General features: G+C 44.2%; 2 protein-coding genes across 2 annotated transcripts in view; one reads left to right on the forward strand and one right to left on the reverse strand.

Moving 5' to 3' along the window:
• LOC135919226 (FAST kinase domain-containing protein 1, mitochondrial-like) overlaps positions 1–10804 on the reverse strand; it is a 73112-nt gene extending 62308 nt beyond the window's left edge. The window contains exons 1-3 of the mRNA XM_065452929.1: positions 10750–10804; positions 10375–10407; positions 1752–3199 (exon numbers count right to left, since the gene is read on the reverse strand). Of these exons, the coding sequence (XP_065309001.1) occupies positions 1752–3178 (1427 nt within the window). The 5' untranslated portion in view covers positions 3179–3199; positions 10375–10407; positions 10750–10804. The remainder of the gene's footprint in view (positions 1–1751; positions 3200–10374; positions 10408–10749) is intronic.
• A 185-nt stretch (positions 10805–10989) lies between these two features.
• Positions 10990–21430, forward strand: LOC135919241 (ELMO domain-containing protein 1). Its single transcript, XM_065452942.2, has one exon. It carries the CDS (start codon positions 11330–11332, stop codon positions 12275–12277), a length of 948 nt encoding a protein of 315 aa, XP_065309014.1. The 5' UTR covers positions 10990–11329; the 3' UTR covers positions 12278–21430.
• Positions 21431–23541: the final 2111 nt, after the last annotated feature.

Consider the following 23541-nt stretch of genomic DNA (forward strand, 5'->3'; position numbering starts at 1 on the left):
CCTGCAGTGGACTTTAGATAGGCTGATGATGGTGATGAAGAATTATGACTGTTGTCATTATCAACGTTACCTTGTTGTTGTCAGGCCACCTCCTAATGGTGAGTTTTACTATCACAATAGGGTCGAGAAAAAATAAAACACTTCGCTCACAAGTGCCACCACTGGGCTACGAGGCCATGTTCCTACAGCAATGTTTATCTATGATGCAGATGCGCTAAGCACTGCTGCTATCCCGCAACAATATTATACATACAATTGCGCTTGGCAATTAGAGCAAGGTATTGCACTTTAGAAGCTCCAAGAGTGGTAGTGTCTGCACATGTGTTTCGGAGGTCAGAACAACCCATACAGTGGCAGATGACGATTTGCAGAGAAACTGACCTCAACGAGATGCTGTTGTGTTTGCATGTAATTCTTTGTCACGCTCATGGAAACAGCTTCAGCAACACAAAAGTGGCCTACATGACAGTTAGCCTCATATGAAACACATAGCGACAATGCAGGATGCAGCAAGAATGAAGCAGTTAGTGATAAACAATGTCAGAAGCATTGACAGTGTCACTGCCAACAACAGCGTCACAAAAATGCCACATAGTTCTTCAATAGTAGCTCACACAATTACCAGCCACCAAGAGCCCCGCTATATCAGCACTGCAAATGTGCAAGAGAAAAACTCTTTTGCTCAAATCTCGCAGGAGGCACTTCATTATTTTGCTTGCGGCCTCAGTTAGTAGAGTTCTGCCCTCACAGTTAGAAAACCCGAGCCAGTAGTTTCAAAATGACTCACGGAACCTGAAAGCAAAAAGCCTTTAACGGAACAGCTGCTGCATCACTAGCGTCTGAAACATTCATTTGCACAAACGCTTTATATTTACTCAAACTTTATATTTCAGGTTGCATCAAATGCCACGCTGTCAGTGGATTACAAATTCGCATGCACATCAATGTTGTATTCTGCTGTGTGCCACCGGGGGCACAGACTTCGTTGCGCCATTCATCAAAATGTCTTTTTTGTCTGTGCTTTTGACACCATGTAATGATGTTGAATAAACTGAACTGAAATGGACGTCCCATCTTAGCATGAGGGCTTACACTTTAATAAGAATTGCTTACAAGGAAATACATAGCGAAGCCAGCATGTAACACACTGTTTGACTAGAGTCTTAACGCATACCACAGAAAGTGTATTGCTCACTGCACCTTTCACTTTCATTCAGTCGTTTTGACTCTCCAAGAGTCAACAGAATATACACACTAGTTGGAAATTCATATTGAAGCGACCACAACACAGGAATTAACAGAGGATGGATTACAGGTTATTGTCAGGTTCATAAATACAGTACATAATAGTATACAGAAATTCACGAAGACATGACAACCAATTGTTAGACATGCGGGTAACAAATTAATAATGACAGTGTGAATCAGCAATAATTCAATTCCTGTCATCGTCCCTTCGTTAACCATGCGTCCTGGGATTGGAAGTCAGATGTTCATGAATTCCTGCACATGCGTATATGCGAAACTGAAAGTAAACCTTTAGGTATTATAAACCTGTTATCCATTCTTTGCAGTATTTGGTTCTCTGAAAGGGATGCCAGCCTAAAGCCTCCCTTTTCAAGCAATTCCTTGCATGCGATGGCACAGTAGCGCCACTTTTCCCTAGTGGTAATTGTAGGAAGCTCAACAGGATGAGTGCCTCGAACACATACTGCGTGCACAAAAAGCAAATGGCATGTAAAGTGGCTCACCTTGCAGCGATAGACTCCTTCAGCTGGATGTGATGACCCCTTGATGACCACAACACTTTATTGCAGACAGCCAGCGTAGTGAGCTCGGCTAGGTTTTGCACTGTTTCCACTCTTCTGCGGACCTCCCCATGAATGTCAGTCTTCAAGTCCATGAGCATGGGGGAAAGAGCAGTCCTCCCTAGCAATGTAACTGATGGCCGTTCCGCTGCCTTCAGGCCAAGGGAGAGTTCTAACAGAGACCAGCTTTGAAACCGCCCTGGCAATGAACTGAGTCGGCTCATGTTTTCAGGGCTCAGCTCTGATGGTCTGAACGTTAGCATGAATTGTGCTGCCAGAGCTACCGTTCCGAGTTTCCACGAGCTCTCCAATTCTTCTCTGCTCCACTCCAGCACAACAGACTCGAAAGGCTCGCTACGAAAGCGTGTCTGCTGGTAGCAAGAAAAGTAACGCCTTATGAGTATCACCAGCGATGGGTTGGACAGGTCTGCCGCTAAGTTCCAGAAAGTAGTCAACAAATCGAAACTGGTGATGGGAAGCCATGTGACGATGTCTGCAAAGTCCACGACACTGCGGTGCGAGAGGCCCGTTGCCAAAAACTTGCGAAGAGAACTTTCAAGCTGCTGGCGTTCTGGCTGCTGCAGCCGAGGGCCCATGATGAGAGAATGCGCAGCCGACACAGACGGTGCTTGCTCGTAGAGCTGGCGCGCTCGTTCCCTGATCAACTTTAATGTGTTACTAGCATTGCAATGAGCATCAGCTATAATGTCAGCAAGAGATGCAAGGTCCTTTGTGTCAAAAGATGCTATCAGTGGGTCGACATATGTGAGGACTTTGGACATACAACTGTCACAGAAACTGTGTTGAGGCTCATGACGCATAACTGGCAAGCTACGGAAAAGTGTGTGAGCATGTGATGCAGGGGTTAGAATCTCGGAGGCCTTACTACAGAAAGCAGCAATGAGAGATGGTGATGATAGGTGCAGTAGACGCCTCAGCGAAATTGCAGCATACTTGAGCTCTTGCTCTGTCCTGCAAGATGGAAGCAACTCTTGTAACCGCGAGACAGCAAGACACTGATATGCAAGACTGACATTCCTAGATTGGTTTAGGCTCACAATGAACCGCGAAAGATCTTGGATGTTAAAGGACGAGCACCGCGAGGCGGCTTCGCTAAGCAGCGCATGATAAACAGGAATTGAAGGTTCTTGAAAGAGCCTCTTCAGTGACACCAGCACGGCAGTGAGGCAGCTGTTGCTAAGTGAATGACACTCGCGATGAAGCTGATCCGCCAAAGCACTGAAGCCTGGCGAGGAAAATGCTGCTGCTGTATCGAAGGTCTCGTTCATGGAGTCTGAGACTTTCTTGAGATCCCACAGGGTCACGACAGCTTGCGCAGCGTACACCAGTGGACATGGTATCCCAAGCATGGATACACATGAAAACAGCTCCTAGAAAGAAACAGTGAGGAATGGTGAAGAGAAGGAAACGAAGAGAGGAAAACAAACAAACAGGCTAAATGCACTGCCTTAGCAAACACGAGAGCTTGAGACTCAGCCTCATACCTCCGAATCTGTAAACATAAAAATTTGTAAAATCACTGGACATGACATTGAAATGGGGGGGGAGATGGTACACAACCTTTTTTTTTCCAATCTTGCTCCAAACAAGCCTTGTGAGAAATACACACACACTTCCAAGTAACTTTTACCTTTATATGCTAAACACAAGCAACAGATAACTTGGAACAGCAGCACACAAGGACACATAGTTTTCAGAGCAGCACACAAGGACGCATAGTTTTCAGGTCACGGTGACTGTACCAGGAAATTTGATGCAGCCGATTACGCTTTCTTCAGGGGGTTGCTCAAAGCAAGTGCCCCTCTGATGCCTTTCGACCATTTAAAAAGCTTCCAATGGAATGTTCGGACACCGATAGGCAAATCTTTTTCGGTAACAGAATTTATTTTTCGCTAAATTTGACACAACCTCCATAATGATGGGAAACTAGCGCAAAGTTGTAAACTTGACAAATAATTCTGGAAGATTGACAGTCATGCAGCCTCCACGATTTCCCGCGAGGTCATAATGTGTGTACAGATATGCTACACTTCTGACACAATATAAAATGAAATCAAAGCATCAGCATACTGTAGGATTCGGGGGGGTCGTGGTCTCAGAGTCTCGCATCAAACAGAGGCTTGCGTTCTAGCCTATGCCGCTGGTGCATTTCAAAAGGGTAGCTGGCCTGCGCTACCGGGGCATCATAAGAAGACTAAGCGGGCCTATGCTATTGTGCATAATTTTGTTGACGAGAGTTGCCAACTCGTTGATAAGTACGAGGTCGGGAGGTTGGAAGATTAGAACAGGTGGTTTATTAATATGGGGAAAAAGGGCAAACTTATTTTACAGAAAAAGGCATACTTGTACTGGTGGGATCATCGAGCATAGTGCTAGTACACACAGCATGCAGCTACAGGCTACATATCAGAGTAGACTACATGATTCTGGGAGAGCACACTCCACACCGAGGATATCTCCTAAAAAGCCTCTGTCTTCCCTAAATCACTCGCTAGGGAAATGGGTAATGTTCCAATCAACCAGCCCAGTGGTTCATATCAGCAAAGCCCCTGAGGAGAAAAGAGAGAGAAAGAAAGGAGAAGACTGGCAGGGAGGTCAACCAAACGACAGTGCAGTTTGCTACCATACATTCGGGGGAGTGGAAAGGGGAATAGAAAGAGGAAAGTGGAAGAGAGTGAGCACTGTGTGTGCACACAGCAAAGTGCCTTGAAATCAGTCAAGTCGAAGTGCCCCGCCGATACATTCGGCTGCGGTCATTCTGCTGTCCGAAGCTGAGGTTGACACAAAGCCCACGCACTGCCACTAAGCTGATCCTGGAGAGGGGGAAGCAAGCATACCAGACCCAGTGTTTCTTTGATGACTGGGGAGAGGTCAATGGCCCAAGCTCGTCAGAAGGTAAAGCTTCTCCAGGCACTGGCAACTTTCGCTGAAGTTCTGGGAAGACCTCCATCATCTCGTTCTCACGCCAATCTCTTAACATAACTGTCAGCATCTCAGTTCCCATGTTGACTATGTGGAATGTTTGATCTCGGTACCACAATGACCCTGGCCTCAACTCTTCAGCAAATAAGCCAAATGCAACAGCTCCTCCGCACCCCGGGAAACCTCGACTGACCAGCACTGACAACGGCTGGGCGGGATGAGAATGGCTGGTGGCCAAGAAGATAGCTTGGCTCTCTTCAATAACTGCGAACTCCAAATGCTTCCAACCATCTTACAACGACCGGCATGGAAGACTTGATCCCAGCAACACAGTACCACACAGCATGCAAAGGCCCACAATCGGCTGCTAACTCACCAGGATTCATACTAAAATTTCAATAAAAGCCGCTCAACTGGGAACTGAAAATTTCGACCACGAAATTATGTGCCACTAAAGCAAGCACTCACGTTCCTTTTGAGTTCAACCAAACCTGACTGTCGCACTGCACGAGAGCAAAGGTATATGTACAACAGGCTTAATTAACAACCTGCTCATACTCTTACCAGAGTGTACTACATATCACACGTACTGGTGCCACTGAACAGCCTCATCAACTCAACGGACACGTAATGAAAATCGCGCTAGCTTTGTGGTCGCACATCAACGCATACCTGCACCCCGTGTATAGATTTCCTAATGCCTACACACACTTCTTTCCTTTCTGTCCATGCAGGATACACCTTAAAGAAACCACAAAACTAAACATACGTAACTTACGCACTCAAAAGAGCCTTAAGAGATGTGTCTACTCATACCTACTTTCATGCATGCTTCAGAGAAAAGTCGGAACACTGCCACCTTAAACACACCCGAGAGGCCCAGCCACAAACATTGCTTCCTTTCATCTGCACAGGACATGCGCTAATGGAACAGTATCAATGCTTCTCAGAACAAATTATGCACTCACTGATAACCAACATGCTTAACCTTAGAAGAAAAACTTGCACTTTTAACAAATAGCCTTGATGTTTCAAGTCATTCACAAAAAAAAAGAAAGCCTAACTACTCGTCAACGGACACTTAGCAAAACTAAAACTTCACGCAAGACACATCTTTCAAACTTTGGAGCTTTTCAAACGAAATCCCCAACAAAGCTCATAATTTACTTCTTGAACGCAACTCCAGTCTTAAATAAATCGCAAAGCTTCTCACATGCTCAAAAGGAAAAGCACAAAACAAAGTGTTTGTTTCTACAGAACCTTTCCTTTTTTCTATTGCTCCAATTATATTACGACAGACTCATACTTTTGGGCTGTACTCGAGGTGGTCGTGCCCTGAAAGCTGTTCTGGCTAGCCAGGAACAACAATAGGCCTGACACTCCACCAGATCTTTCCAGATATTACAGTCCCCTGCCAATTTGTGCATTGGTGACATACTGGCATCATGACCTTGGCTGACTATGTTATGTTTCCCTACTACCTCATCTTGACCAGCCACTTCGTGCTCCTTTGCAATGCATGCTGCACCCTGAAAAGAATGAGGGAAACATAAATGCTCCATGCCCTTTGTCCGCTTAGAACATGCTTCAGTGTCTCTTCTTGTCCGGTGGCTCAGACGTGCTTGGAATGAACACCCTGTAAACGACAACTGCGCCTTGTCTCTCTGCATCTTTCGCTGTCTTCGGCTAAGCTGCATTCTTCACTACATGCTGACCTTTACAATGTTTTTTTTCTCTGGTGTTTCTTCCTAGTGCTCACTTTTAAACCATCTACTCACGCCTCGTGCTGACCGTGACTCACACATCTCGTCAGTCCGGATCATTGTCTTACCTGTACAGTCTGAGTGATTTTCAATCAAATCATCTTTCTTTTTGCCTTGAGTGGCAGACAGCTTCACTGACTCTGGAACAATGCAGCAGTCTTTACTTGAGCTACGCAACTCACAATCCTGTGAAATTCCCTCTACTGTATTGTCCAGCTTACATTCTGCATTGGCATCACAACTCGTCTGTCTCGATCACTGTCTCACCCACACTGTCTGAATAATTTGTATCTAAATCACCACTCGTTTGGCTACCTAGATTGGTGGACAGCTTCACTCATCCCAGAACAATGCTGCTGTCTCCCTTTCAGCTATGCAGCTCACACTCCAGCCAACTGCACTCAACTGGATCGTCCAGCTTGCACTGCACTTTGGCATGCAGCCCTGACTCGCAACATGGGTGCCCACGTCTCTTGGGTCAGCAGTACTCTGTACTCCATTAATGACCTTGTTAGCAATACCCAAGACACACACAAACGGTGACTGTGTCAATTCAATCACAGCTGGCTTAGCTGTTTCTACAGTACTCTGTTGGCCCAGCACCTCGTTCTCACTATGGCCTCCAATGGCCTCTGTTGCCACTAAGGCATCATTAGCAGTTAACACTTTCAGTTCACCTATGAATGTGCTGCTAACCTCACAGGTACAAGTTCTCTCTTTGGCTCTTGACAAAAACCTCCTAGTGACTTGCTCCCACTTTCACTACATTCTACATACTGTTAGATACGGACCCTTTTCCTGACATCACTAGAGTCCACCAGACCACATCGAATCGCCGTCGCACCCAATTAAAGTGCGCAGAAGCGCGTCTAACACATTCCTGGACCTGTCAGACAAGCTGACGACCCCAACTCGAGGCGCAGCACATGGAGCTATTGTCCCACTGCTTGACTCTTCCCGAAAGTGCAACAGGAGCCTGGCACGGTTCTAGGTAGTTGATCCTAGTCCCGAGCAAAGCTGCTTTGCAGCTCTGAAAGCTCATTCGAAAACAACCTGTCTCCTCCAGCTGAGCGCCTTCAGACGGTGATGCAACACCAAGGCAACGCTGGCTGTAAGTCACCCGTGAGTAAGCCACCGTGAAGCCCTCGGAACCCCCACCCGCCGATTGTGACGACACTTGCAGACCAGGAGGCAATACCGGTGGCAAGTCATCCCTCGAAAAGTGGAGCCCTTGGAGCGACACCATTGGCCGAATGTGACAGCACTTGCACGGGCGCCTACCATTGGAGGAAAATGACGACACCTGAGTGGGCTCGACGACCGGCCGAAAATGACGTGACCCCTAGACACCGAAGGGGTTAAAAGCAAGAGACAGGAACCAGAGAGCACATTCCCTCATTCATTCATTTCTTTCGTGCTTCTTGTCACGGGCCGCAGCGTCCGATTTGCTGCCGGCCATCAATGACTTTATGACTGTTAATTACTTAGTGTTTTAACTGTAAATAATGTAAATAAACCTCCAGGTTCATCTTAAGATCCTCCTCAACGTCGGCCAACTCCCGCACTCAACGGCAAGATCCAACAACTGGTTGACAGTGGTGGGATTGTCCTCCAGATTCAATATTACAAATTTTTCAAGTTGCAGTTGCTTTTGTTCAATTGCCTGCTCGAACCACTCAATATTTTTGTCCAATACGGGCATTCCCTGCCTCATTATTACCCTTTCTTCTAGCCTATTGTTTTCCTGTGAAATTCTTTTCAGTTTCTTCCTGTTCTTGCCTAATTGCTTCCTGTTGCTGTCTTTTGCTTAGAATTCTGTAACGGAGATGTATGATTTTAAAATCATTGACACTTCGGAGAATGGTTTTAGAATCTCAGCTTCCTTCAAGTCCTCCTCTACTGCTACCTTAAGCGGTTAGCTCTCGTCAAACACAATAGGACCATGGTCGCTACTTTAAGCCTTGGCTCTGCTGTCACACAATACTTACTGACCCATGCAAATCAGAACACAAGTAAAAGGTGTCCAGCGATTCAAATCTATTAAACCAGAGAAATTGAAGCCTGGTAAGTCTTACAGCCAAAACCAAAGATCTACCCACAGAAGCAGCATTATGTCACCAGTCCTTCTTCACCGTATCATCACTTGCAAGAGGTGGTTATTCCAATGTGCCCCTACTTGATTGGAATACCGGTCGGTCACAAAATCCAGAGGTTCGTGAGGTAAGCCAACCGCTGCCGCCAGTAGTAGGATTCGGGTGTGTCATGTTTTCGGAGTCCGGCGTCCCACAGAGGCTCGCGCTCTAGGCTACGCCACCAGGGCGTCATGCAGAGGCTAAGCGGGCCCACACCATCGTCCGTAATTTTGTAGACGAGAGTTGCCAACTTAGTGATGAGTACGAGGTTGGGAGGTTGGAGGATTATAACAGGGGGTTTATTCACATGAGGAAAAAGAGGCAATCCCAGTAAAAAAAAAATTGCTCAAACCAGTTGGAAATTTCTAACTGGAACTAATTAGATAGTTTCAATAGTATTTTGTGACACCAATTGTTTTTTTTAACACAATTGGACCCATATAATCTCTGAATTAGACTTTAGATCAACATGAAGACTGAAGGAAAGGAAAAAAAAAATCCTACATTGGCCTTAACCTTGATGTGACACAGCTATACCTGAAACTCCTTCCAAGAAGCACACTCATACATGAACACACTACGGCAATTCTCTTCATTGACATACCTAACACTCACCACTTCACTTAGAGAGATGCACATGAGGTACTATATATGGGAGCAAAATTTGGTTGACCCAGTACTAATAAATGTCAAGATAAATATTTAGCTTACAGAAAGCTACATGCCTCTCTCCATTGATCACACCAAAATACAAATATCTTTTACTTTAAAACTAACATTATAATTGTGATATTATTATTATCAACTATTCTGTTGTTTCGCAAGATTACTCTTCGACTTCCCATTGGGTCCATTTGGGACCATTTGACATACCAAGCTCCAGGAATGTCCAACTGGAGCTAACTGGACTTCTCATGATGTCCAATTGGAACTTGGGCCTCCAATGGCGTCCGATTGGAACCAGTTGGGTCCCATTAAAAAATCCAACTGGACTCAATAGCTTTTTTTTAAATTGGTATTTACAAGAAAACGTATATGCTAGTACTGGCGGGATCATCGAGCGCAGTGCACGTAGTGCACAGCTACAAGCTACATGACAGAGCAGACTACATCGCTCTGGGAGAGCACACACTACACACTGAGGATGTCTCTTAAAATGCATCAGTCTTCCCTAGATCCCTCGCTAGAGAAACAGGTAATTTTCCAATCAACAAGCCCATTGGTTCGTATCGGCACAACTTCCCAGGAGAACCGGTTTGACACAAAGTCAAAGCCCATGCGCCCCCCCCCCCCCCAAGCTGATCTTGGAAAGAGAGAAACAAGCATACTAGACCCAGTATTTCTCTGATGACCCGGGAGAGGTCAAGAGCCCAAGCTCGCCAGAAAGTAAAGCTCCTCCAGGTCCTGGCGGCTTTCCTGAAGTTCTGGGAAGACCTCTCTCTTATCGTTCTCACGCCGACCTCTAATTTGGCATCACTGTCAGCACCTCAGTGTCCACACTGATTCAGTGGAACATTGTTTGACGTCGGTGCCACAGTGAGCTCGGCCTCCGCGCTCTTCGGCGAATGCGCCAAAGTTACAACACGTCTGCTAAATGTTACCCTGACAGGGGATAGGACTGTAGCGCTGGTGCCTCTTTCTTTTCAATTTACCCCCGTATAATTTCAACAAAACTTCGCGAACTAAACATCGCATCATAATTGAAAGCGTGCGACGAACGTAACTTACCGACGGTGTCTGCGAGGACAGCAACCGCTGAAGCTGCATGTCAGAGACGTCAGGTATCAAAACAGTTTTGTGAGGGTACTTTGCTAAGAGTGCATCGAGTTCGTCAGAATCAGAAGATGATCCGTTATCAAGTTCATGGTCTTCATTACTCAGTTTAGCCGAAATATGCATGGTGCGCCTAACGCGAGCTGCCCGCTTCGCGCCAGACATCCGACTAGACAACGGCAGGTACCGTACCGCGCTCCTAAAATGTCGGTAGAATGCATTCATTGCAACATGCACTTTTAGTGAAAAGCTAAAAGCTCCGTCATATCAGCGTTAAATAACGACGATCATCGTCATAGGTTGAAACAGTTTTCGTGCACGACGACTCACGTTGTTTCGAGAGCGGACGCTTTTTTCAGTGAGCACAATGCTTCGGATTATACTGGATATGACTTGTGCGTAGATCATCAATAAAGCTGTAATTTATACATTTGCTTTAATTTTTTTTTGTAATAAGACAAGAACATTCCTTTATAATACAATAATTTTAGTATACTTGTGTAATTTAAGTAAAAAGCTAAAACAATAGAGTTGCAACTCTATGTGTTCACAGCCTCACCTGTTTTTTAGTCTGGCAACGTCAAAATCAAAACAACGGACAAAATTCGTTTTCTTATGTTGTCGGACGGCGTTGGATGATGGCAAATGTTATTACAGCCGTTATTTCACGCAACTTATGCTCTGCGAATACCGTGTCGAGTTGCTTCGCGATCTGATTCTTTGTCGTGCCTACCAGTTCAAAGAGCTAACGAGCGTGCGCTTCGCCTCGGGTCCACGCCGAGCACCAGGTATGCTGAACAGGTGAAAAGTCGAGCGTAGCGCTGGGTCGGTTGCGCTGGGCTCCTCGTAGGTTAGATCCGTCGGTCGTCGTGTGCTGCGCGTGCCAAGTGCTCGCCGTGTTGGAGCGGCGATGTGGGCCCTACTGAGTCGCATCGCGGCCTTCTTGTACATGCAAATACGGCCAACGGTCAAGTGGATTCTCCGTAGTTTGACTCGCCTGTGCGAGCTGCAGCGCATTTGCTATGGCACCGAGCGGGGATGCAAGCGCACCCGCGAGCTCGAGTGGAGCTTGCAGATGTCGCGCACCCCGGCCGTTCGAACCATATACGATCGGCTCATGCAACTCGCCGACGAAGGCCGCTTCACCAAGGAGCTGTGCGCGAACGCCGTCGAGTACGCCGTCATAGGCGTCGCGTACGTGAAGAAGATCAACACGCAGGTGCACCGCGAATTCGTGCGCTCTTTCCGGACCAGCATGCTCCAGATGTGCGGCTACAGGCAGCTCGTCTACGAGGTGGAGCTGCTGCGCAAGACGCAGTTCGTGGCGCAGGACCCCGAGCACCTGAGCAAGCTGCTGCGACTGTGGAAGCTGCTGCGGCCGGACGAGCACCTGCGCGGGCCCGTGTCCAAGCAGTGGACCGAGGTGGGCTTCCAGGGCGAGGACCCGCGCACCGACTTCCGCGGGATGGGCATGCTCGGGCTGGAGAACTTGGTCTTCTTCGCCACCGAGTACACCGAGGTGGCGCGCCACGTCCTGTCCCACTCGCTGCACCCGCAGTTCGGCTACTCGTTCGCCATCGTGGGCATCAACCTGACGAGCCTGCTGTACCACCTGCTCGTCAAGGGCAAGCTCAAGTCTCACGTGTACAACGCGGTCGCCGAGAGGCCGCACGTCGACGACTTCCACAGGGTGTACTGCTACGTGTTCTTCGAGTTCGACAAATTCTGGCTGGCCGAGAAGCCGACGGACATCATGGAGTTCAACCGCATCCGGGACAAGTTCGAGGACCGCCTGGTCCAGATGCTCGAGAAGGACGACTGCGTGTTCAAGCTGGCGCTGGCCGTGAAGAAGGTTTGAGCCGCAGTGAACGCGAGGTGTTGCCGTGAGAGTGGGTTGGAGCGGGCGTTGCGCGTTTGTTTTCAAACTGCATGCGTTGGCCGTTGGCTGCGTTGGCCGGTGATCGGGAAAAAGCAATACTTACACACCGGTGCCGCGTCTTTTGTCGTGGTCGTCAGAGAAGCACAAGGAGTTGGGTAATTGGAGGTGATGCGCTGAGGGCAGTTAACGCCCCTACACGCCAGCGTCCTGGAGTGTTTTGCATAAACCAGCTCACTTTTCAAATGCTAACATTGCTGTGCGGCGCAGATGGTTGAATTATTGCCCGATGACATGCACAGTCCAGGTGGTGACCGGTGCGAGGTAGAAAAAAAAGAATAACGGTGCAAGTTTCATATTCACCATGTAGATAAATGAGGCTGCTCTTGTGCCATAGTTTGGATTTGCCTGTGATCACAATCATTTCTTCATAATCACAAATTCATTTCCTCATGCCTAGCATACTTTCATTCATATAGGGAAGGTGCTCTGCCGTGGTGCACATATTTTTAATGTGTGTGGATAAACATTTTACATGGCACCTGTGATTTTTATGTGCATGTTTCTACAGTATTGAACAACCACAACAAGTGTTGTGACTGTCTATATTGTGTTGTCTTTTTCAAAATGTTCTCGATGCAACTGGGAAGCTTTAAAATGGTTTCAGGCCATTTTTCAAATTTTGTCCCAGGTTGCCAATGGGATAGCGCGTTTTATTTATAGGCATTGACTGTGTGTGCATGCAAAATTTTTGGTGGTGTGATTTTCTTTCCTCCGTGCATGCATTATTTTCTGTGTGCAAATGTTTGAAGTTCTGACTGGCAGTATTGCTCTGTGAAGGCAATAGTAAAATCAAAGATTTTCGTTGTCAACAAGGTATACAAGACAGTTTATATAAGGGTGCGTTAAAGCAGTCAGACCATTTAGGTTCCAATATTGTGACTAACCTTCCGATGCTGAGAGCATTCTATGCGGAGCTGGACTTTCTTCAGCCACAGCATTAGGCTTTCATCAGATTGTACAACAGCCCGAAGCTTCTCCATTTCTTTTTTTTATTATTACCCGTACTTTCTAGAAAACTCTTCCACTTGACCTCATGAAAGTGAGTTGCAGTGTTCCCCCAATTACTTAAGTAGCCAGTGTGCTTGTCTTTGCACGACAGTTCCAGAGTGAAAATTTTGTAACCATGGAGGTGCATTGGAGTGAAGTTGCATTCCTCAAGCACTTTCTCTTTGTGAGGATCTCGAAGAAGAGGTGTTGAACTCTAGCTCTTGCAGCTAACAGTTGTGGTTAGTGTCTCAGAACTGTATACTTTTAAAGAACTACGATACATGTTTTTGAAGTTTTCTTTCCTGTTAAACACTTGGCAAGTTAAAGCTTGAGAAATATTTTCAAACTATGTATTTTAATTTGATACTGCAGTTTCTCTTGAAACGCTGGACCTGGCATCATCGTCATTGCTGTGATTGTATGGCACAGGGAAAAATAGGCACTGTTGCATAGCGATAAGGCTATAGGTGTGAGGTCATTGCACATACAGGAATAGACAAGAATTCTGCATGCATTCTGGCTGCTCCTGTGTCCGGCAACTGCAGCAATCAGAGGAACGAAGTGGGGCAAATGTATCAAGGTGTCACAATGTATCCATACTTGAAGTATGAAAACCAGAACTAAGTGATAGGAGCAACCGTTATAGTAGATTATTTAGGGTACTTTGATGCTTTGCTGTGTATGTTTACAGTTCTTTAACCTTCATTTAACAGCAAAGAAATGAGAGGTCCAAGATGTTGTGTCAGTACTCCTTTAAAACAGCATTTCACCTTATAAAGGTGTGATATGCGAGTAATATTACTGACCTGTCAAGTTCTTGTTGCACACAGTAGGTTCGGTGGTATACAAATGAACATTCAACAGAAGTTGCACTTTGTAAGATGCCTCCCGTGGAGTAAGTGTGCAGTCCCATCATTTGTGCATGCCCATGTGATGACACACCTTTATTTGCAAGTACAACAGGACCTTGGCTTAGTGTAGTAGGACCTTGACGTAGACAACTTGTTTCAGAGTTGGTGAGACTGCAGCACGACAGGTAGGAAGACAGAACACCACATATAACAGCTCAGAACAGTCATTGTGCTCTTCGGTCTCTGATCTAGTTGTGCGGCCTTCTTACTAAGAATGGCTTGTTGAACTTGAGCTAGTGAAAAATATCTTTACGATGCCGGGGTGTTGGCACATGACATTTTGTGCTGTACTTTACTATTTAACCGAAAAGAACTGCGTGGCTACATGAAAGTGGTGTACAATCTGATGGATGGCTTGTTCACTTTTGCTGCAATGGGTTCGGCTTTAGAAATTAGAATTGTGAGCATTGTCATTGCAAGGTTATTTACCAGCTGTGGGCTTGTTAGGCTATGTGCTTCGAGAGGTGAATTGTGGTTGTGCTGCCAAGCACGAGGTTGTGGGTTCGATTTCAAGCTGTGGTGGCTGCATTTCGATGGAGTCAGAATGCAAAAAAAAAATTCTCTTCTTTCAAGCCATGTCAGTGAGAGCCTTGATTTTCATCTCTGTCTGCATTATGGGTGCTGCATTGTTCCATAGTTGCTTCTGATCCTTGGATATCGCTGCACTGTAGTGGTTTCATATTCATACCTAAGTGCAGACTCAATCCTTCTAGGTTGATAACCCTTACTTTGAGCAGTTTTTGCTAGTAGAGTGCCGACTTGCCTGAAAAGGCCGTCAACTAGCGCCCTGCTTATTAGAGGAGCAACACATACCTGGCTTTGAAACTTAGCACCACTACCCCTAGCAACAGCTAAGCAGTGATCCTTTGATCTCTTTTTACACAGACGGTACCAGGAGCTCTCGGGCCCACACTCATTCTAGCTCACGTTTTCCCAACCAGCAGCTTACGAGGTGACGCACTGCAACGGCATGAGCATTTCTCGTGATTACTACCAGGTTTTGTGGTGTCGCTATGGTTCAACTGGCTGAAGGGTATAGAAAGTTTTGCATGTGCCTTTGCGGCAATGAACCAGCGACCTTCAGAAACTTTTGGTCCTGTGCCCTATCAGCCTACCATTCTGCAAAAAAAAAAGCATGTTGTAAAGTTGGGACGATGTCTAAGATACTTTTCTGTGTTTTCAAATAAAAGAAATGGGTATAATGCCTCAAGCACAGATAATTTTTCAAATAATTTACAACGATTTTGATTTGTAATTTATCATTAGCTGCAGGGAAAAACTGTTGAAAATGTGTGCTTTTGATTGCAACGCTACCGTGGCTCGTCGCTCTCTTTCTTACTCGCTCTGAGGAATGCTGGAAACTTGCTACTGTCGCAGTGTTTGTAAACAGCTAAATTGTGTGGTCTCATGTGGAAGTAATTTTTTTTCTCGCTGCCTTGTCCATATAGCGGTGCAGACAGTGGCAAGAAAGGGGAGAAAGCACGTTACAAAGAAGATTTTAGTAAGAGAAGAGGCAAGTGAAGGCACTGTTGAAGGTTATGCTTGTCGCATTCCCAGAGTATTAGTTGGCTGCTAGGTGGGCAAGTTGGCACTCATGTTCATCTTGCTCCATGATTTTTCTTGGAAATTGTATAAAATTTGTGTAACATCCGGTGGAGGTTATGAAAGCAATATTTACACTTCGTTGTAGCTTCAGATGTGTCAGTGCAAATTTTTAGTTTGATGCGTTTCAGTGTTTGCTTTCATGCGTTCGGTTGTGCAATTATGAGAGGAGCGCATTGTATGAGGTTTGTAGTTTCTGCTATAAACATGTGCAAGAGCTCAAGGTAGCTGTTTTGAATCTCAAATACACAGCACCCTAAATGTGTCGAGGCTAAGAATATTAGGCGCGAGACAAAAGAAAGGAATTTGCTGTGGAAAGGACATTTCACCACGACGCAGCGTTAGCCTTCAGAATAAACTTTCTCTCTTCGTTTGTCTATTGCATGTTGACAATCTCACTTGTGTGCGTTAGGAAAGATGCTGGGTGTTGCATAAATAATGGAGATAGCTATAAAGGGCTCTTCTGGCTGTACCACTGACTTGTTTAGGATGAAATTTCATTGAGAGGTAGCATTTTGTGGTGTACTTTGTCTAATACCTTGTTTGTGTGCATTACATGTCTCTTTCAGACAGAGTAAAGTACACTTATGCCGGGATAATGTAATGGTTCCTCTCGCTTGTTTATTCTTTCATCACCTGCCAGTCATGACTGCACAATACTGTTGACAAGAAAGGCCATATGTGCTAGGACCACTCTCGTATTGCAACACGAAAAGAAATTGGATATAGTCATTGGAATTAATCATATAACCACAGAATGCTGCTTAATAGGAGCACCAGATACACGTGACTGTTTCAGCCAAAGCGCTAGCTTATTTGTGCTTGAATTTTCCACGGAAGTGGTTTTTTGTGGGCTGTACAATACAGTGCCATGTTTCAAAGCATTACGTGCCTAGTTGGCCTAAGAACAGTGGTATTGCCACAGGCAATGCTATTAGTCGTATGCTCGCCTAGTCACTTATGCTTTTGCTCTAGAAATTACTGATAATGTTGCCATTCTTTTACTAGAAGTTTACAACTTTTGCCTGGCATTGCCGCGGGCAGCGTGAGCTCGAGCATCATGGAAAGAAGCAGGCATGTAATGCATTAAGCTGCGTCAGCTGCGCAGTGCCACCTTTGTGGGAAATGTGAGTGTAAACAAGCGGGCGGCTTCCGGAAGAACTGTGTATATTTGGCTATCCTATTTATGACACACTTTGTATGTCATCTGCAATGATGTGGGGCAAACTTAAGAGGAAGCTTTCGCTCACCGGTGCCACTTATTCTAACACATGTAAAACGTAGAAACGCTTTTCTGAGGTAACCACTGTGCTGATTTGAATAAAGTTTGTTGTACTTGAGACAAGAAGTTCAATTCTAGTGACTGTTGGAACCAGACTTTTGATTTAGGACCTGAATTCTTTAAAAGGAAATTTCCAAAAACTGGTATGCTTTAAAAAAATACAAGAAGTTTACAAATCTGTAGCTCTGCTCCAAAAGCAGATATCAGAGTTCTGTAAAATGCATCTGTTATAGCATCCAAAGTTGACAAATTTGATATATTAATTAATGTCTCACGTGAATTTGTTGCATTGTTTACAAGGGTTTTGTAAATGTTGTCACATATTAGCAGTATATTTGAGAGCCATGTATAATACATCGATTTTGTTCACTTTACATGTACTATTAGATGCATTTGATAGAATTGTGATATCATTCTTCATTGCCGAGTTACATAGATGTAAACTTCATAGTTTTGTTTCCTGAAAATTTGAGATTTTCAACAATCTTTATTAAAAATTAACAGCCTAAACTGAAAATTCGCTACCAACAGTCACTAGAATTTAACCTTTCCTTTTAAGTGCAACAAAGCTCATCAAATTTAGTGCAGTGGTTGCCGAGAAATATGATTTCTCCTTTCCCATGCATCTAGATGAGAGCCCGCTAAAGCGTTCTCTTAAGGCTTCAGCAAATGAAATGCACTCTTTAAAACATTTCACATCCTTTGCAGGTGTAAGAAGCACAGATCTTTGTCCACAAACAATAATTGTCTGTCTTGCTTGAGTTCCCTTGAAAATTGTGTGCTTGCTGCTTTCCTGTAAAGAATGCTCTGTTATGCTAATAACACACATGCCATTAGTGACCTGGAAGCACTGGGTGTGTAGCGTTAAAGCGTTATGCATGCAATATCGATTATGATTATTGTTTAGGGAGAAAATAACCCTCAAAGGATGCAAACTTAGAGTGTAGCGGTGCCGTCTATCACTGTTAGGGGAACAGAGAGCGCCACGGTTGTGTTGTTAAAAGCTGTCCATTCCTTGTCTGCAGATGACGGATGCTTATGAGTTATTCTCAACAATGTGAGAAAGTACCGCATCCAAGTGTGGTTTAATCAAAATACCTTGTGGAACCCTCTATTTCGGCTGAATTTTAGGGGGACGGAGTCAGCAGTTTGGCTGCAGAAGCCAGTTATAGACAGGCTGTAGAGCACGGCATAAATATTCAACAGTATTGCCATCACATACCATGTGGACAAAAATAATTTTGACAAACTCAACTGCCCTCTATTATTGCTGCAAGAAATTTAAAGGCCAGCTGCAACAAGGTTTCATTTTGGCTCTAAGTGTATAAGTCATACCTCGATATAACGAAGTCGGTGAAATCAAATTTTCTTCAATATATCGAAATTTTGTATTGAAATTCTACCTTTTATGCGAATAAGTACAGTCATCGATAGGTTTTTCATACACGGAAAGGGGTCGCAGTATCTTTCTAATTTGTGGCAATCGAAAAAAGGAAACTTGAATGAAAAAACAATTCATTTTGATGAATTCAGGGTGGGCGACGACTGATACTGTTTCATGCCATGTCGATACCTTCACAACGGCAGTACGAATTAAGCGAAGCCAGCCGCACTTTCGCATGTACTCCGCCCCCGCGGCTGATAGCATTGTTGGCACTGGGACGATGCTATCATGAAAAGCGCCAGCAGCTTCGTCTGCCTCTCGCTCCAACAAGTCATCGAAACTCGAGATTCCATAACAACTAAAACTAAACGCGCAGGAAGACAGCTTGCAAGACGCCATGCTGTCTCAGCACGCCCACTTTTTGCACATGTGGCCGATTACCTCTAAAGCAGGGTGCGCGGCAGTGATGCACTCAGCCCCCCTTACAGTGTGCGCAAGCACGGCCCAGATGCGCGCCAACTGACGCTTCCCCCCCTTCCCCACGTCCCTTCGTGCATTTGATCATTCGTGCTTGATCACCGCAAGCTGGCTCCCCTCCTCCTCTTTCGCTTTGCTTGCGCAGGAAGGCAGCATTCCTGAAGCCATCATTTTTCTTGTCTCACCCTCGCACACTTTCAATTGCACTTGGACTTTATACGGAGCATGATGCGGCTCTATTTAAATGGTTGCTCATGTTGAGAGGCGCTTTTGCAAGCAGCTGCTTGTAATTCAATCAAATCAAATTTATTTCACATCTGTACATGATGTACGCGGCACAGACAAAAAGCCAGTCAATTTGGCTTGAAATTTGTGCACAAAATAAACGAAAACAAGAATTAGCAACAGCAATCGGACATTCTTAGGTAGCATTATACAAAAGCAAGAGAAGAATCTAAATGTATGCAATGAAAAAAGAGAAAAAAGAAAGTGTTATTCAAACAAGGACAATCATCATTGTTGCTCAGAAAAAAGAAAGAATTCTAAACACCAATCGGACATTGTTAGGTAGCATTTCAACTATGACAAGAGAGGAATCTAAATATACGCAGTGAAGAATTGTAATCAAAGCAATGTAATACAACTTGCATACATCATTGCTGGAGAAACATAAGGAACGGAGGGAGTAATAAAAAACCAAGTTAATTTAACAAGGATGGTAATGAGTTGGAGAGAAGTTGTGTACCATAATTGGTGCGTGTCTGGGGTATGAACGAGGTCACATTATGACAAGCATTGTATTTTTTTATGCTTTTGGATAAGTTGGATAGGTGTTCAGTAATGTGATTTTCTCGCATTTTTTCCCTAAGGTACCGTTGCAAGAGCAATTCATTGAATAGTAAGCTTACAGGACAAACTTGAAGTTTCTTAAAAAAAGGTTCAGTGGGTTCGTCGTAGGCTGAGTTGCTGATTGCATGCACAGCCTTTTTTTTTTTTTTGTAGTAGAGAAAGCTTTGTAATGTTTGACCCTGCAGTGTTGCCTCAGACAAGGTGACAGTATTTTAGGTGTGAAAAAAAGAGAGAGTTATAGCTTGATGAAAGTGGGCAGAGAAAAGCATACCTTTGCAAGGGCACCCACGACGCGTGCAAGTTTACCGCTGCAAGTTCACCGCTGAGCATGTTGAAATGTTTATTCCAGGTTAAATGTTCCTCAAAAATGATGCCAAGGCATTTAACCGAGGAGGTTATATCAACATGCGAGTTCCCTAAAACTATACGGTCAGTAATATTAGTCCTGGAATTTTTAGGCTGAAATAGAATGGCTTTTGTTTTGTTTGCGTTGATGATTACAGTCATTTACAATCATTACAATCATTTGACCTTTCGTGGAAGTTTCCATTTATTGTCTCGGCATTCCTTTGCGGTGGCAGCGAAATTTCGTTATATTGAAATCGCGTGCAAACACAGTTTGTTATATTGAGGTTCTAAATATATGGTGGCCTATGTACAAGAGGTTATGAAAAGTTGAATGCTTTGTTATATAGAAAATTTGGTTATGTCGAAGTTAGTTATATCGAGGTTTAACTTACTATCAAGACATCTTAGCAAAGTTGAATTGCTGGCAGTTGATTAATTTTCCTATTAACTGCTTTTAAATAGCACTCAAGCAGATGCATCGGGTACATGGTGGTTAAAAAACTGCAGAATATGGCCTCTGAGATTTTTAGTACACCGTAGTTGCTACATGATCTCTGAGATCATGTCCAGGCAGCACGCTGGTTCTCGATGATCAAGGTCTTGTATCAGTTCTAGTGAACAGTAATGGCAGTGTTTTTCTGTGAATATGACAAACATTTTGCAACATTTAGTAAAGTGATGAATGGGGCTAGATGGTGCATGGTGCGATTCTTTCTGTGTTAAAACTCAGCCCAAGACAACAATGTTTTTACGACGTGATTTCAAACATAAAGCATATTTCAAACAAACCTGACAGGGAGGCTGCCCTTTATCTACACTGGAAACAAAACTGCTTATGCTGTCCAAAATTTGGTTGGAGTACGCCTTTAACAGATGTTACTTTTTAAAGAAGTGCTCCAAAAGTTGCTTTGCAGAGATTGTTGTTCGAAGCGGCAACCAGCAAAAAAAAAAAAAGCATAAGTGTCAATGTAGTTGTCCACTGTTTTTGCCTGTATTGTTGTTTGTTTACAAAGTTGCGGTTTGTCTACACCTGTCATTGCACATAATTGAAAAGTGCAGTTTGTGCCCAAGCCTTAGATGCAGCCCATTAAAGGAGCAGACACAGTGAAGTTGCACTGAGATATGGCCCAGTAACTGCCACATTTGTGATATTAAAACATTCCAGTCGACTCTGAATGTTACACTTCCTTGGCTTTTGAATGTTGCATCAATAAAGTATTCTTTTATTTCAAGGCTGTGGTGCTTTTTCTATGATAAACAGACTTCCATGCATCACTTCCATGCACTTGTTTCTAAATGCTTTCAAATGCAAGAAATTATCATGCAGGGACCTTAAATTAATCTCGTGTCACTGATACAAACCTTTTAGTTTTTTGACCCAGCAGATACATATGTGATTTGACAAGAGGGAGTTCTAGCGTGTCCGGTAGTCCAGTATAGACAAGGGCATTTACATAATACTGAATTACCGGACGCTGGTAGTGATGTCTTGCGATGCTTCACCCAAGCGCAGTTCGTTATCAAGATGTTCTCGTGTGCTATAAGTTTTCCTATGTGAAATGGTGGTATGTTGCATTACATTTTGCAAAGCTTCTGTTAATTGAATGCACAAACAAAACTAATAATTACGCTAATGAATGCTTTGTTCTTTTTGTCACTATCACTGTTACCAAACACACATTTTAGTGTATATCAGACTACTCCAAATCGGAGTTCATAGGAAGCTCTTGAATTTTCGCATAATTCAAAGACCGCATGAGCTTCTTGTGCAAGTCTGCATAGGAAAACAATAAGTTGCGAGCGCCATGTATAGGTGTAAGTATCGACAGGGTCCTTCAATACTTTTCATCTGGTCTTGAAGCTTCCGCGTAATGCTGTGGGAGAGCTTCATTTAGTGCCCGCAGCGGACACGGCACTGGTGCAAGTTGGACTGGAGCAGACGCCGAACAGACGCCACAGGCATTCTGTGTGCACACTCGCTATTGCGCAATGGTCGACTGCTTGTATCGGCATGTGAATATCGTAAAACTTAAATGCAAACAATTTCTAAACAACTACGCGTTTCATTTCCACATTAAACTGCGTTCACAATAGTGGCTTAATTCACAATTCAAATTGTACATTTGGACTTCTCCATCTTCAGAAATGGACTACACAGCAAGTTTCTGTCGTACTTTTATGTAATTGCACATAAAAATGTTGCATTTAAACCTAACCAACTGATTACTAATTATTACCAAACTAATTACATATAACCAAATAATTACTAAGCTAGCAATGCTAATCAACTGAATAATGAATAAGTAACTACTAAAGTAATTATAAAACTAATAACTAACTAATCTAACAAAGCTATTCAACTGATTAAGTTATCTAACTGAAATAAGATCACTCACTAATAACCTAACTACAATAACTAAGCAAATATAATATAACTAGCTAATCAACTAATAACTAACACACAGAACTAGCTAACCAAATAAAACTTACTTATCCAACTAACTAGTCAAAGTGCAAATGGAGACTGCCGAACGAAACAGGTTGTGCAAGGAAGGCTACTAGGGGCGAGCGGGGCCGACATCAACCATAAAACGGCGCTGTGTAAGATTCAAACACAAACATATCGCACATTAAATTATTTTGCCAAAAGTTCCAGTTGCATGTTCACTCTGCAAACATGCTGAAATAAATGTGGGAGAGGCACCGTTCCTCGTGAAAAATTTGCATGATCACGCAGCCTCTACATCATCTGGTGCGGCAGATTGTTCACCTCCTACTTACTTTTGCGCCTCTGGTGCCACCTTCTGTCCCTACATAAACTTTCAAGGAAGTTTTGTGACAAGATGAAAAGTATTGAAGGGCCCCAGTAACGCGTACAGATATAAGACAAATAGATCTCCATCAGGCTGCCTGTTTCATACAAAGAAAACCTCGTGAATTCAGTCTACCTGCCAACCTGAATATCCAAAAATTTTATAGATCTCCTTTACACGACACCAGGAGACAGCTTAGCATGCATTTTTCATGCGAATGGCATCCGTGGCATTGTCAAACCAGTTTTCGTTCCGGCTATCTAGCGACCCCACAAAATATGCGGGTCAGTCTCGAGGATAGTGGAGTCCAAAACGTAGGCCATTCATATGGGTATGTGCCGCTGTTCAGTGAACCTTGTTGACACAAACTTGGGTATGGGCCCCTGGATATGTGCTGCTCTTCAATGAACCTCTTTGGCAGCAATTTGGATAAGTGCTGTTCATGAACAATGATTCACCCTTGGATGTGGCCCACTGGTGGCAGCAAACTTGAAACAGTGGAGACTGACAAGCAGCACAGTGCATTGTTT

This window comes from Dermacentor albipictus, chromosome 4 (genome assembly GCF_038994185.2).
Source record: "Dermacentor albipictus isolate Rhodes 1998 colony chromosome 4, USDA_Dalb.pri_finalv2, whole genome shotgun sequence".
NCBI classification, from domain to species: Eukaryota; Metazoa; Arthropoda; class Arachnida; order Ixodida; family Ixodidae; genus Dermacentor; species Dermacentor albipictus.

Bases quoted from the DNA above. Each gene is read 5' to 3' on its own strand.
- LOC135919241 (XM_065452942.2), top strand. From the start codon at position 11,330: ATGTGGGCCCTACTGAGTCGCATCGCGGCCTTCTTGTACATGCAAATA.